This window comes from Podarcis gaigeae (assembly GCF_964106915.1).
Source record: "Podarcis gaigeae genome assembly, chromosome: 2".
NCBI lineage: Eukaryota > Metazoa > Chordata > Lepidosauria > Squamata > Lacertidae > Podarcis > Podarcis gaigeae.
The window spans coordinates 119,838,010-119,854,590 of NC_139679.1; the positions used below are offsets into that span (position 1 = coordinate 119,838,010).

At 40.5% G+C, this 16,581-nt stretch overlaps 1 protein-coding gene across 2 annotated transcripts in view; it reads left to right on the forward strand.

Moving 5' to 3' along the window:
* The window catches only part of LOC310837274 (vomeronasal type-2 receptor 26-like), a 206,879-nt gene that overhangs the window by 168,055 nt on the left and 22,243 nt on the right, over positions 1 to 16,581 (forward strand). Inside the window, exon 7 of one of the 2 annotated variants that reach the window (XM_083723566.1) lies at positions 9,533 to 10,607. The exons of the other annotated variant lie outside the window; for it this stretch is intronic. Coding sequence (XP_083579692.1) covers positions 9,533 to 10,431 — 899 coding nt within the window. The 3' untranslated portion in view covers positions 10,432 to 10,607. Of the gene's footprint in view, positions 1 to 9,532; positions 10,608 to 16,581 lie in introns of those variants that run through there. 2 annotated transcript variants of the gene reach the window in all.

The window sequence follows — 16,581 nt, forward strand, 5'->3', positions numbered from 1 at the left end:
CAGCTTGTCACGCTGGCAGGGGCTGAAGGGAACTTGAATTTCGCAGCAGCTAGTGGGTTGCATGTTCCCAGACGTGCTCTATTTTTACCTTCTGTGCTGCTGTGTTGCTTGCTGAAGAACACAAGTGTATAAATGAGCCTGATCAGGCATCAAAATGATTCACTGAATGATCACACCCGTATTCGTGAGATGAGTGGGACACTGGAGAAAATCCTACTTTGTGTTCCTGGTATGCAGGTGTATGGGAAATAGCACTTTCTGAACACTTGACCCAATGCAGCAGAGCTTTTAATGGACCGGAAAATAAAGCCAAATTTTTAAGCATGTGGTTGTTCTTTACAGATCACATTAAGAAGCCAGCACAATTATTGCAACCCCCTATAACACATGTATCTCTATTGAAAGCTCTAATTAACCAGTGAGCCTATTATGTATGTACCTTAAGGTTACTTCCAATAACATATACTCTAAGTGTTGTGTTTGCTGTTCATGTTAAGTTATTTTGAGTTATTTTAAAGGAAATTCCAGTGATTTCCACCCACACTGTTTCCAACTGCTATCTTCATGCTATGTGTGTATGGCAGCCCTAATGCAGACCATTATTTGAGAATCAAATACTGTTTATTTTCATTAAGTGGTGAATGGTTTGACACATTTTATTTGATTGATTTCATACAGAGCGCCATTTAGGTTCTACTGGCACATCTTGTCCTTCTTGTTCACCATCCAAGAGATCAACCGGGATCCCAGGCTCTTACCCAACATCACTCTGGGCTACAGCCTCTATGAGAACTATTACAATGCAAGGATCACTTCTGATGCCATGCTAGACCTGCTTGCAGGTGGGGAAAGCAATATTCCAAACTATCGCTGTGGAAAATGGAATAATATCTTGGCTGTTCTTGAAGGAACCAATTCCATCATCTCCAAAGTGATTTCAACCACGGCAGGCATGTACAAAATCCCACAGGTATGAAGGGTGGGACACAAAAGAGATTCAGCAGCAAAATAAATTCACTTTATTGTCAGCAAAAAGAGGCATCAAAGAGGCAGAAAATCCTGAGCTATGTTAAGCTAGATAGCTCAGTTGGTTAGAGTGTGGTGCTGCCAATGTCAAGGTTGCAGGCTTGATCCCCGTATGGGACAGCTGCATTGCAGGGGGGAGGACAAGATGAACCTCAGGGTCGCTTCCAACTCTACGATTCTATGATATGTTTAATCAATTATTGCATTTTTGTGTTCTGTTGGAAGCCGCCCAGAGTGGCTGGGGAAACCCAGCCAGATGGGCGGGGTATAAATAATAAATTATTATTATTATTATTATTATTATTCTTAACACAGAGACTTTGCTAGTGTTGCAGCCTCCCAAAGTTTCCAAATAAAACTATCAGCCCCAGTCAGCACAATATTTGTTAGGTATTAAATATTTCAGGCTAATCCTGTACTTTGCTCTGAAAATAAAACACTACATTTTTTCTTCCCCACTTCAGATTAGTTATGGCTTTGTACCTGGGGTTGTTGATGAGAACACCAAAGTCCCTTTTGTCTACCATACGGTCCCCAATGAAGAAGTTCAGTACTTGGGGATTGTAAAGATGCTCCAGCATTTTGGATGGACGTGGATCAGCCTCTTTGCTCCAGAGAATGAGAATGGAGAAAGGTTCTTGAGTGCCTTGACATCTCTGATGGCCAGCAATGGAATTTGTGTTGCCTTTTCAGTAACAATACCAGAAAGGAAGGAACCTGGGAGGTTCACAGTAAGTGAAATAATTGCCCTACGGAGACAGACCAATGTATTCCTTTACTATTTAAAAAGTCATATAGCACTGCTTACCCTCATGACACTAGAACAAGTACTTTGGAAACAAGAACTTGCGTCCAAAGTATGGCTCACAACAGCTTTTCAAGACATTGACATGAATTTGCTTTATGGTCCCAAGTCCTTGAAGTATATCCATGGTTCATTCTCCTTTCTAATGAAGACCAAAATAAGGAGCAAACGTGACTGCTGTAAATCAGAGTCCCATCTTTTTAATCTGTTTCGGCAAAAAGCATTTAGTTGTTCATACTCAAAGCACGTCCTCGCTGTGAGAGGTTGGACAAGATGCAGAGATGTGGAGGATCGGGAGGTGCCGTCTGAAGAGGAGCTGCAGACTGTTCTGTCTCAAGACAGCCACAGAACATACTTCAGTGTCCAAATCATGGCACATGCTTTAAATGTTGCCTGTTCATCTAGATCAAAGCAGATGTTGATGGCGGGTGGAGGAGACCAGTTGGCATGTCAAAGGCTACAGCCATGGCAGGTATTTCCTTTCCCTTTCTAGAAATCAAAGTTCTTTCTACCAACTCTGCAATAATCATTCTCATTGATTTAGACACGAATGCAATATCAAGGTGGTCTACTGCAATAAAAAGCCTAAGACCATATAATAAAAGAATAAGAAGCGAAAACAAGTTAAAAGCAGACATCCCTACTTGCCAGTAAGATACGTTGTGGCACAACAGGAGTTTTGAGTTCCAAGGAAGCAGGGATGAGGCATCTAAAATGCTTTCGACCAACTCTACAATAATCATTCTCATTGATTTAGACACAAATGCAATATCTTTTTAAATTTTTTTAAAATAATATTTATTCAAATTTTAAAGGTTACAAAAAGAAAAAAGAGAAAAAATAAAAATAAAAATGACAGAAAAAACACAATCAATTAAAAAAAGAACAAATCGAACCTTTACATAGCTTTCTTTCCTTTACTTATTTCCTTGACCTCCTCATACCTCCCATCTTTGTATTCTAATTCAAATTATTATTTCAGCAAATCCTTCCAACCTTGTTTTTATCTGAATAATTTGTCTTAATATATACCATAATTTTACATTTTCTCTAAATTTCTCATAATTTTTACATAAACTCATTTTTACTTTATCCTTTATGTCATTTCTACTAAAACCACATAATTTTCTTTTTCCAACATCTTTCTAGCAATCCTTAATTTTGCAATATTTTTGAAGATAAACTTTGAATTTTTTCCAATCTTCTTCTACCAACTCTTCTCCTTAGTCCCGGATTCTGCCAGTTCTATATAGTCCATCACCTTCATCTGCCATTCTTCCCGGGTGGGTAGATCTTGTGTCTTCCAATACTCTGCGATGAGTATTCTTGCTGCTGTTGTTGCAAGTTCTGTCCTTTTTTGGCACCAATTGGCCGACCATGCCCAGGAGAAAGGCCTCTGGTTTCTTCTGAAAGGTATATTTAAATATCCTTTTCATTTCGTTATAGATCATCTCCCAGAAGGTCTTAATCTTTGGGCATGTCCACCAAAGGTGAAAGAATGTACCTTCAATCTCTTTACGTTTCCAAAATTTATTATCGGGCATATGATAAATTTTTGCAAGCTTGACTGGTGTCAAGTACCACCTGTAAATCATTTTCATTATATTCTCTCTAACGCATTACATGCCGTAAACTTCATACCTGTGGTCCATAATTTTTCCCAGTCAGCCATCATAATGTTATGTCCAACATCTTGTGCCCATTTAATCATAACAGATTTAACCATTTCATCCTGTGTATTCCATTTCAACAGCAAGTTATACATTCTTGACAAATTCTTAGTTTTAGGATCTAACAATTCTGTTTCCAATTTTGATTTTTCCACCTGAAAACCAATTTTCTTGTCCAAATTATAAACCTCCTTTATTTGATAATAATGAAGCCAATCTCGTACTTTATTTTTTAGTTTGTCAAAGCTCTGCCGTTTTAATCTATCTCCTTCTTGTTCCAAGATTTCCCAATATTTCGGCCAATTTGCCTCCATATTGAGTTTTTTCAGAGCCTTAGCCTCCATTGGTGACAACCACCTTGGCGTTTTACTTTCAAGCAAGTCCTTATATCTTATCCAAACATTAAACAGTGCTTTCCTGACAATATGGTTTTTAAAAGCTTTATGTGCTTTGACCTTATCATACCACAAATATGCATGCCACCCGAAAACATTATTGAAACCTTCTAAATCCAAGATATCCGTGTTTTCAAGAAGCAGCCATTCTCTCAGCCAGCAAAAAGCGCCTGATTCATAATAAAGCTTCAGGTCTGGCAGGGCAAATCCACCTCTTTCTTTAGCATCAGTTAAAATCTTAAATTTTATTCGTGGTTTCTTGCCCTGCCAGACAAATCTAGAAATATCTCTTTGCCATTTCTTGAAACAGTCCGTCTTGTCCAGAATTTGCAATGTTTGAAACAAAAACAGCATCCTAGGCAATACATTCATCTTTATCGCAGCAATTCGGCCCAGCAATGATAGCTTCAAATTTGACCATACTTCTAGATCCTTTTTCACTTCCATCCAACATTTTTCATAATTATCTTTAAATAAATTCACATTCTTAGCAGTCATATTAACCCCCAGGTATTTCACTTTCTTAACCAATGTTAATCCTGTCTCCTTCTGAAACCTCTCTTTCTCAATCACTGTTAATTTTTTCTCTAACACCTTAGTTTTCAGCTTATTCAACTTAAATCCCGCAACCTGACCAAATTCTTGAATTAATTGCAATACTCTTTTAGTGCTAGATTCTGGCTCCTGCAAGACTAAATCATCAGCAAAAGCTTTCAATTTATACTGTTTAGCTCCGAGTTGTATGCCTTTAACCAATTGGTCCTTTCTAATCATATTAAGCAAAACCTCCAGGATCGATATAAAAAGCAATGGAGAGATTGGGCAACCCTGTCGTGTTCCTTTCTCAATCTTAAACTCTTCTGTTACTACATTATTCACAATTAACTTAGCTTTTTGTTCTGAATAAATTGCACCTATACCGTTTTCAAAACCTTGGCCTACCCCCATTCCCTGTAGGTTTTTCTTCATGAAACTCCAAGAAATATTATCAAAGGCTTTCTCCGTGTCCACAAATATCAAAACTGCCTTAGTGTTTATATTCACTTGTAATTTTTCTAGAATATTAATTATATTCCTTGTGTTATCTGACAAGTGTCTCCCTGGGAGAAAGCCCGCTTGGTCTTTATGAATTTCTTCTACCAGTACCTTTTTTAATCTTTTAGCCATAATTTCAGCAAAAAATTTATAATCCACATTGAGCAAAGATATGGGATGGTAGTTCTTAAGCTGTGTCTTCTCCGATTCTGTTTTCGGTATAAGTGTAATGCAGGCTTCGTTCCACGACTCTGGTGCCTTTTTCCCTCCAGTATTTCATTACAAACTTCCTTTAAAGGCTGTACTAACCATTCTTTCAAAGATCTATAATATCTTGCAGTCAAGCCATCCGGCCCTGGAGATTTGCCAAATTTCATATTCTGAATGGCTCCTTCCACCTCTTGGTCTGTTATTTTATAATTTAGCATTAATTTATTCTCTTGAGAGATTTTTTGTAATCCATTTATTTTCAAAAATCGGTCAATATCCATTTCTTTCTGGGTCTCCTGTGTATATAGCTGTTTAAAATACTTCTGAAAACACTTCCTAATCTCCACAGGATTCTGTATATTCCTTCTCTCCACTACCAAATTAGTGATAGTGTTAAGTTTCTGCCTTTTTTTCATTTGCCAAGCCAGCAGTTTCCCACATTTATTTGCCGATTCAAATGTCTTTTGTCTCATCTGTTTAATCTTCCATTCTATTTCCTGATTCATCAATTTCATAAATTGTACTTGATGTAGCTTTATCTCTTTCAGGATCTCCTGTGATTTCGGTTTTACCCTCAGTCTCTTTTCTCCTTCCTTTATTTTGTCCAAATTTTTTTTCATTTTGAGCTCTCTTCTTAATTGCATTTTGTTGTATCAAAAACCCTCTCATAACTGCTTTACTTGCATCCCAAATTACTCTTTTTTCAGTAGTGGTGTTCATATTTATCTCAAAATAGTCTCTACAGTTTTTTGGGGCCTTTTTAGTCATTTCCTCGTTTCTAAACAGAGAGTCATTCATCCTCCATCTAAAGGAACCAATTGGTATTAGTATCATTTCCATCTTCACAGCATTGTGGTCGGAGCAGGTTTTAGGGCAAATGACACAAATGCAATATCAAGGTGGTCCTAAGACCATATAATAAAAGCGTAAGAAGTGAAAACAAGTTAAAAGCAGACGTCCCTCCACCTGGAGGGTGTCTGTTTAGTCTTGCCAGTAGGATAAGTTGTGGCACAAGAGGAGTTTTGAGTTCCAAGGGAGCAGGGATGAAGCATCTAAAATGCTTTCTAAGTTCTGGTGTTAAGTCCTCTGTAGATTCCAACAAGGCCAGGTATGCCAGGACTTTGGAGTTCAAAGGGAGAAGGGATGAGATGTCCAAAATGCTTTGAAATGCTGGTGTTTCCCCTGTCATTCCAGCTTCACCCTTTCTTAAGAGAATCCCGGTTGTTGAACACTTCCATGGGCGGACTGTATTTGGGTGAGAATGGGGAGCTGCCAATCATGTTTGATATTGAGAATTGGGTGGTGCTTCCCAATGAGTCTTGTGTTAGAGTGAAAATTGGGAGTATAGAGAGAGAGGCATCCACTGACTTCAAGCTCGCCATTAACCCAGAAGCTATTGTGTGGCCCAAGTGGTTCAACCAGGTAAGATCCCCTTTATTCCACATGATACACATGAAGATCTAGTATTCTGTTGAATATTTCCAAGAGGAATTCAGGTATAATCTTTTGGAAGTTTGGCTGATGCTTTCATTATAATTAATTAAGTAAATTATTAAATGTGTATAATGCTCTTCATGTGCAGATACACACACACATGTAACTATGTATGCATGTATGTATGTTTGTATGTAATTTTTTCATATATTGTGGGAGCCTTTTTTGTGGAACCTGATTGAGCTGCACAATATGGTCCATGGCAAATCCAGCAACAGAAAAAATTCCTGTGGTCCCCACCTTCCCTGGATGCCCTAAGCACGTGCTTATTCTGCTTAATGGTTAATCCAGCCCGGCCCTGCGAGATCTCATGAGAACATCGCAGAGCCCACGCAAGAGCATCCTGGAGCCCAGTGAGCAAAACAGAGAGCTTGGGAGTAAGGTCTGCTTGGCATGTCAGCTCCCGAAGGTCAGGGTGGTTGTGCAGGAGCCGTTCCAAGGGCCGAATTCGAGTACAATGGAATTTTGGTTCTGGAACTTAATCCATTCCAGAAGTCGGCTCAGCTCTCCAAACTGTTCGAAAACCAAGGAACAGCTTCCAATTGGCTGCGGGAGGTTCCCGCACTCAACTGAAAGCCACTTGCTTCCGGGTTTGCAGCGTTCAGCAGCTGATTTGTTTGGGAGCCCAGCCATTCAGGAATCAAGGTACCGCTGTATATACATTTTTGCATATACTACTCCTTCCCCGGAATGTAACTCCTGCATAAGATGTGATCATACTCTATTTTTAAATACTGCTCTTCATCAGAGTGTTTTATTGCTGCTGTTCTGGGATGGGATTTTTCTTTTCTTTTCTTTTGTTTCTGCATCTTTTGCTCTGTGCCTAGAGAACTTGTTGGGTTGTTTCCAAACTCTATGAATCAACTCCATTGACACAAATACTCGTGGCACACAAATACTTCCCTTGAATGTACCTTCTTTTTTATTATTATTAGACTGTGCCTTAGTCCTGTTGTTCAAAGTATTAATACTTTTTTCAGTACATTTCCGAGCACAATTCAAAGTGTTGGTGCTGACCTGAAAAGCCCTAAACCGCCTCAGCCCAATATATCTGAAGGAGCGTCTCCACCCCCATCGTTCAGCCCAGACACTGAGGTCCAGCTCCGAGGGCCTTCTGGCGGTTCCCTTCCTGCAAGAAGTGAGGTTACAGGGAACCAGGCAGAGGGCCTTCTCGGTAGTGGTGCCTGCCCTGTGGAATGCCCTCCCATCAGATGTCAAGGAAATAAACAACTACCTGACTTTTATATGAAATCTGAAGGTAGAACTGTTTAGGGATGTTCTTAATGATTGATATTTTAAGGTATTCCTAATGTTTTGTTGGAAGCTGCCCAGCACAGCTGGGGAAACCCAGCCAGATGGGTGGGGTATAAATAAATTAGTATTGTTATTGTTTTAAAAGCAAACACAACAGGGAGGCTTCCATTCTACATCAAGCATAGGAGCAAACTCCTAGGAGCTGTGGGGGCTTCGGCTCTCACAATAAAATATTTGAGGGGGCTGGGGCCACATAAAGTTGATGGGCATCGATTATGTGTTGTGCGGCTTTCCTGGGCCCCCACAATATTTTATTCAAATTGGCACCCCTGATATCAAGGGTGCTTTCTTGTGGGACTGGAGACCCTACTGGGTTCTTTCCAGACTCTCTGAGTGAGTTCCATATGCACAAATATTGCTGACACTTCCCCTTTAATGTGTCATCTTTTCTTTATGGCTAGACTGTGCCTCACGCCCGGTGTACCAAAATGTGTCGCCCAGGATATGCCAAGGTGGTTCAAGAAGGAAAGCCAGTTTGCTGCTATGCTTGTGTTCCATGTGCGGAAGGGACCATATCTACACAGGAAGGTGGGTGACGCCACAGGAGATGGAATTTGTTGGGAGAATATGAATATCAGTCAGAAATTTTCTGTGGAGATTCTAAAGACCTATTTGGATGCATTTTTAATCCCCTTCCAGGAAGTTATTTGAAAGAAACGACTTGCAGGAAGCAATCTCTCGGATGCAAATTGGGTTCAGCCTGCCCTGCCCATAAGGCACAGCTTTGGCTATTTTATAGCAAGCCTTCTCGGATCAGACAACCAGAACCACCCTCACAAAAGTGAATTAAAAATGTCTTTAAAATAAACGAGAAATAGTGAAAATTGCAAATATTTATTTAAAAGAGAGAAAGCATGATGCACAATAATAATAAAAATTATGTGAACATTCCATTCCATTGCATTGTAGAACAATTATAAATTATGGGATTTCAGCAGGAAGTTATTGGATATCCCAGACAAGGAGTTTGAGAACAGCTGTAGCAGCTTGGAAGAGAGGAGTTCAAGGATATTAAAAATAAATAAATTATAAGTTGTGTGTCCTTGTTTCTCAGTTTGATCCTTTTACATGGTTTGTATGTTTTGTGGTATTTCGTTCATTGTGACTTGCTGTTTTTTATTGATTATTGATTGGTAATTCTTTATTGTACATGATAAGTGTAAGCTGTTTAGCATTTGCTGATATTAGATTTTACTGTTTACTATTCCTTAGTATTATTATTGAATATTATTGAATTTTGCTTTATTTGATATGTTGTTTATTTTAAAGTTATGCTTTTATTATGACTTTTTGTGTGTGTATTACGTCTGTGATCTTTGCTGTCTATTTCGTAGTTTTTTAAAGCTTGTAACCCTCCTTCTGCATAGCAATATAGAAAGGCAGTATACAAATTAAAGCGAAATGGAATATGGAAATGAAGTAGTGTTACTGCCCGAAAACTATTGCATAAGGAAATGCACCAAAGCTTCCATTTCTTACAATACATTCTCATTTTCTGATATCTCCCACATGAGTGCATTTCTCAACATGTAATAGATAGTGTCTGTAAGCAAAGCCAAAGCCATTCCTTTTCTCCTCCTCAGATGCAGAGCGTTGCACCAAAGGTCCAGAAGAACAATATCCAAACAAGGACCAAGATCACTGCATTCCGAGGATTATCACCTTCCTATCATATAAAGAATATTTGGGGATTATCCTGACTTCTTTGGCTCTCTTCCTGTCCTTAACCACAGGCTTTGTGGTAGGGATCTTCATGAAATACAGGGAAACTCCCATAGTCAAAGCCAACAACAGGGACCTCTCCTACATCCTCCTTGTCTCCCTCCTGCTGTCCTTCTTGTCCTCCTTCCTCTTCCTTGGCCGTCCCAGGAAAGTCACCTGCCTCCTTCGACAAACGGCCTTCAGCACCATCTTCTCAGTTGCTGTATCTTCTTTGCTGTCCAAAACCATCATGGTGGTGCTGGCCTTCCTGGCCACAAAGCCAGGGAACAGGGTGAGGAGATGGTTAGGGAAAAGTCTGGCCAACTCCATTGTCCTTTCCTGCTCCAGTGTCCAAATGGTCATTTGCATCATTTGGCTGGGCATCTCTCCCCCATTCCTAGACTCTGACAAGCATTCCCAGGCTGGAGAGATCACCCTGCAATGCAATGAAGGGTCTGTTGCCATGTTTTATGCTGCCCTGGGTTACATGGGCTTCCTGGCTGCCGTCTGCTTCACGGTGGCTTTCCTGGCCAGGAAGCTGCCTGGGGCCTTCAATGAAGCCAAGCTGATCACCTTCAGCATGCTGGTCTTCTGCAGCGTTTGGGTCTCCTTTGTGCCCACCTACCTGAGCACAAAGGGGAAATACATGGTGGCCGTGCAGATCTTCTCTATCTTGGCTTCTAGTGCTGGGCTTCTGGGCTGCATCTTCATTCCCAAATGCTACATTCTTGTGCTGAGGCCTGATCTGAACACAAAGGAACACCTGGCCACAAAAAACTAAAGTTGTTGCCTGATTCTTAACATATTTATAACCGTTTCCCACCACAGTAGTAATGAAGCACACAGACTTGCCTTGGGAATGAATGCATCTCCTTAGATAAAGTTTGCTCCTCATTTTTCATTCATCTTGAATGATGAAAGGGAGTCATTGAATCACATGCCTGGAGAGTGTCTGGACATACAGTGGTGCCCCGCAAGACGAATGCGTCGCAAGACGAAAAACCCGCTAGACGAAAGGGTTTTCCGTTTTTCGAGGCGCTTCGCAAGACGAATTTCCCTATGGGCTTGCTTCGCAAGACAAAAACGTCTTGCGATTTTTTTCGCCCCCCCTTTTTCTAAGCCGCTTAGCTGCTAAGCCCCTAAGCCTTTAATAGCCGCTAAGCCGCTAATAGCGCTAATCCACTAAGCCGCTAATAGGGGTGCTTTGCAAGACGAAAAAACCGCTAGACGAAGAGACTCACGGAACGGATTTATTTCGTCTTGCGAGGCACCACTGTACAACATTTAGGGATAACCATACCTGTAGAGTTACACGGAGTGCAGCTTCCCTCTTCAAACATAATTATCGTTCTCTACCGTATCCAGTTTGTACTTTGACATGACCCACCTTCCTTTCTTCCTGAGTTCATAACTTAAGCCTTAATAATAAATTAGTGTAACTTGAAATTCTGCTTCTAGTATTATAAACAGCAACTGAAAAACAGAATCTCACTTGAGTGTATTAATGCTTGAATGAACCTTCTTAAGGCACTTGGAGCTGGACCTCAGTATCTGGTCTGGACGATGGGTGTGAAGACACTCCTTTAGATATTCAGGGCCAATGTCATTTAGGGTTTTTAAGGTTGGCATCAACAAATGAATGTGACAGCAGTCTGTTTGGTGGGAGTGAGAGGGGCACCACGATAGCTGGAGCCAGAGACAATGATGGAGAAGAACCACCACTTGTACGTAAGAAGGCAGATGAGTGGTGTTGGCATGAAGGCCGGTTGAGATTGGTGGGGTAGTCCCCATTCACCCCCATGAAGCAGACCTCTCACTTATTTGCCCTGAGCTGCTAAAAAGGGCAGGATGCACCCCTTTTGTCTCCCTCTCTTGTATAGCACCAGCACTCATAAACATCCAATGAATTGGAAATTTGGGAGATTGAGAGCAAACAAAATATTGAATCATGCAGTAGATAGTTTCTTCCCCCAAATGCTAGTCGCTGGTGACCAGTTCTTCGCAAGGCCCATTGCTTTCATGCCCTGCTTGTGAGCTTCTCAGCAATGTCTGATAGGCCACTGTGTTGCAGGACTAGATGGGAGTTTGGAGTAACCCAGCAGGGCTGTTCTTAGCAAAGTTCAAGCCAAACTCATCCCTGAAATGCAAGTGACTTATGTTGCAGTTTGAAGCCACATCTGTGATTTGGTCTAAACATATTTTCCACCAGCTCTGTCCCTCCCCCTTGAACCATGTAGAGATCCCAGGAACTTTCTGCCCCTTATAATTATAAAAATGATAGTGATTTATTCTTCCCTAAGCTCAAGAGAGAGCTCTGGCAAATGCCCAAACATCAGAAGCCAAGGAAGCCTGAGGTTATACGTATTACACTGTGCTGGAGGGTGTTGCCTTCTTCTGCTTACCTGGCTGTGGGGGAGAAAGGAGAGGTCAAAATGGAGGTGTAGGAGGCCAAGCCAGAATGACCTCCCTGCTGCGGCTTCTGCTGCCGCCTCTGCTTCTAATGCCCCATCAAGTCTTGATGCGCAGCGGAAATTAATAATGCAGAGTTTTAAAGAATAAAAGCTTTACTACGTTAAAATAAACTTCTTCATAAACAACATGGTTCCAAACAGTTTGACTGAGATTTCATACTGATTCTGCTCACAACTGAAGCAGACAGACTCTGATTTCTTACAGAGAGCACAAAAGAGAAACTGGCAGAGTCACTTTGTTCATAATTCACAGCTCCAACAGCAAAGGGCCTTTGATTCTTTTTTAGAAATTATTTGTTCTGCCTCTGGACTAAAACTAATTAACATAAATGTCCAGCAGCAAAATATAGGAATGAAACATTCAGTAGCATGTCCTAAGCTGTATAATTTTACTTCCTAATTATGAAGTTTTAAGTTGAACACAAATGTATATAGCTCTGCATCTATCTTTATACATAAACTTACAGAAAGCTACCAATCATAGCAAGTATTATAATGTTGTATCTATGGAGTGCTGGGTGGTAGCTGAGAATGGCATCTGCTGTGCATTCATCAGATATAAACATGGTCAGGCTGAAAAAATAGGATGTCAGTCAGTGCCAGTGTTCCAGCATTGCCCTCCCCTCACTTAGCTGCCATTTAAACTGCAGGAGAGAGTGGAGAGTGCAGCAAGGAAGGAAAGAACTGACACAAGGTACCTATCCTTTTCTGAGCACACCAAGTCAGCGGACAGCCTTTGCCGTCCAGAGGAACAGAAAGCAGCCACTAGAGTACTGCAGGGCACATTTATTGGCACAAGGGGGCGCTCGCGGCTAGAAAGAAGGGGTTAATGAGGAAATGAATGTGCCACTGTCATTAGAAAAATCTAGGGGAAACAACAGTTTTATTGCTACTTCAGAGATGAGCCAGGTTTTCTTATTCTCTTTAACGACCCAACCACCTCCTGATGGAAGAGGCATGCAGGGTTGAACTCTGAGATTTCATAGTATTTTGATGATCCTGTTGGGAATATTTAAACAAACATAGACTAGTCCATGTTAGTTTTCTGCGCTTTCTCGTTTAGTTGTAGCCTAAAGTGCTTAGGTATGCATCTCCACAATGGGGAGTCGAATCTGTAAAGTCCACAAACTTTTCAACATGAAGTTATTGTGAGAGCTCCTGAATACAAAGTCATTACGATCTCTCACATTATTATATCTCCCAAAGTCATTACGATCTCTCACATTATTATTTATTATTATTAATTAAACTTGTTAGTTGCTTGTCACCCAAAGGTCTCCAAGTGACTTACAGCAAAGAAAAATATACAGTACATAATGCCACCAGGGGGAAAGGGGGAAAAAATCATATAATACATTAATATTTCATCTAACATAACATCCATGGAAAAACAAAACAACAAAAAAAGCCAGCCATATAAATTGTAGCAAACAACATTAGTGATCCTCAAAGAATAAGCAAAGTGACAATCTGAACCGCTAATTAGCAAACAAACGAAACCTCAACCTCCCTCTAGTCCAAAAATCATTCACATCAAACCAATGTTTTCCCCATCCCACCAAGAGGTCTTGTGTCAAGGCCTGTGGTGGGTGGGTCCAGTGTCCTCAGGGATGGTCCAGCATCTCTCCTCTCCCTTCAGGAGAGCTGGAAGATGGTAAAAAATAAATAAAAATTACCAGCTTTGCAGTAGACCTGGCTATTGCTCCATTCCTTCTGCTGTTGGGGGTGCCAAATATTGGCTGGCAGCAATCTTTATTTATTTCTGTCCTACTCTTCATTCCTAAGGGGATCAGATCAGTGCACCTTAAAAACAGTAAAGCCAATAGGAAGAAATCACAACAAAACTCAAAGCAGCTGAAATACTCAGGAAGGCTCAAAGGCTGGATTAAAAAGGAAAGTTTTAACAGCCTTCATAGTACAAGCAGCTATATTTAGTAGTCTCTCTCAATCAGTAGAAACAGTATGTAAGTGTTACACAATTCTCTCATTTCCCCAAGTGGGGAGTAGACCAGGAGTAAGTGTACAGGGTTGAGCTTCCCTTAGATGGCAGAAAGAGAACTCTAGGGAATGATTTGTAATTTCTGTTGATTTATATTCCCTTCAGGTGGGAATATCCACAAGGCCTGTCCTTTAATTTTAAAGGAAAGAAAGTCAAGATAAGAACAGTACAAGATAAAGAGCAATTTTTGGACAGATACGAAGAGGACTTGGTGAAAGGAGTGCTGGACTCGACATCGGATACAGATTTTGGAAATTTGACATTTGGACTTAAATCACCTACAGAAGGAGAACCGCCGCAGGGTGCGGCTGGAGGAAACTAACCAACAATGTCTCTGTGATTCCTAAGCTGGAATTGCAACGGTTTGAACCTTCCCAGAAAAAGACGTGAAGTTTTCCATATTTTAAAAAGAGAACAATTGGATTTGATTTGTTTACAAGAGACCCACATAACAAGAATACATAGAAAATTGCTTATAAACAAAAGGTTAGGACAGGAATTTATTTCATCGGATAAAGTTAAAAAAAGAGGAGTGGTGATTTATGCAAAGGAGAAATTGGCCCCTAAATTGATTTTTAAAGATGAACATGGAAGAATATTGGCAATTGAAATACAAATCCAAGGAGAAAAGTTTCTGACAGTCGGCATATATGCACCAAATGAAGGGAAGGCAGAATTTTACAAGAAATTGCATGAGACATTGATGGACTACCTGGATTATAAGGTGATTCTCTTAGGAGATATGAACGGCGTTGTTTCTACATATATGGACAAAGCACAAAGACAGGTGATTTCTAAGGATGGGAGACTACCTAAGACTTTTTTCGAAATGACCGACAACATGGACTTGATAGACATTTGGAGATTAAGAAACCCTCTCGAGAGAGAGGGTACATTCTTTTCAGAGTCCCAGATGACATGGACAAGAATAGACCAAATATGGATTACTAGTGGAATGGCTCCAATGATAAAAAAAAGTGGAAATCTGCCCAAAGACACGCTCCGACCATAACGCGGTAAAGATGGAAATGAAGGTAACAACAGCTGGTTCCTTTAGATGGAGAATGAATGACACCCTATTTAGAGATCCAGAAGTTTACAAAAAGGCCCAAAAAACCTTGAAGGACTATTTTGAGATAAATCTGAGGACAGAAGTGGAGAAAAGAGTGATCTGGGACGCAAGCAAGGCCGTGGTGCGAGGTTTCCTAATACAGCAGAACTCTTTAAAAAAGAGGAAACAAAATGAGAAGAAAGATAAGATTTTGGAAAAAATAAAAGAAGGTGAAAAGAAATTGAGGTCTAAACCAAAGTCTCATGAGATTTTGAGAGAAATTAAGTTTTATCAGATGCAATATATGGAACTGATGAATCAGGAGATAGAATGGAAGATAAAGCAAATGAGACAAAGGACATTTGAATCAGCAGACAAATGTGGGAAACTCCTATCATGGCAATTGAAGAAGAGACAGAAATTAAACACTGTTACAAGCTTGGAGGTGGATGAAAAGAACATCTCTAAGCCAAATGAGATTAGCAACTGCTTCCAGAGTTATTTCAGAAGACTGTATGCACAAGGGCCAGAAAATGAAGGAGAAATGGAAGATTTCCTTAAGAAATATGGATTACAAAAAATTTCGCAACAGAGTGTGCAGATCTTGAATGAGAAAATAACTGAGCAAGAAATAGAGGGTGCCATTCAGAATATGAAACTAGGGAAATCTCCAGGACCAGATGGACTAACCTCCAGATACTACAAAGCGTTAAAGGAATGGTTAATACAGCCGTTTAAGGAGGTTTGTAATGAAATATTAGAGGGGAGGAAGGCACCTGAATCGTGGAAAGAAGCCTTTATTACACTTATACCAAAGACTGAGGTTGATAAAAAACAGATCAAGAACTACCGCCCTATATCCTTATTGAATGTGGATTACAAAATATTTGCAGACATTTTGGCAAAAAGATTGAAGAAAGTGTTGGTGGAGGAGATTCATAAGGACCAGGCAGGCTTTCTCTAGTTAAGATGGCGGCGCGCAGAGACGCTGCGGCTCAGTGCTCTCCTTTTGTTTTTTATTTTTACTTGTTCTTTGTTTTTTATTTTTACTTGTTCTGAGTATGTTTGGCCGGGCAAGAAAGATTTATAGCAGGCAGGAACTCCTGAAGGTCGGGTTACAGTGTGAACAAGCTGTGAGAGCTGATTATTTTCGCCTAGATAACGCTCCTGTGGGAGTAGCCAGGCCACCGGGTTCTCCATGGATTACTATGCCGCCAGGGAGGAGGCGAAGGCGGCGTAGAGACAGGAGGCAAAGGCGGGGTTGTCGGGCCGGCGTCCTGGTAAGATTGCAGAGGAGTCCATCTAAACCACCACTCCCTAGCATATTTCTTGCTAATGTGAGATCTCTTGCCAACAAGATGGATGAATTGAGGCTGCTGGCGGCAAAGAACAGTCTTGTAAAAGATTGCT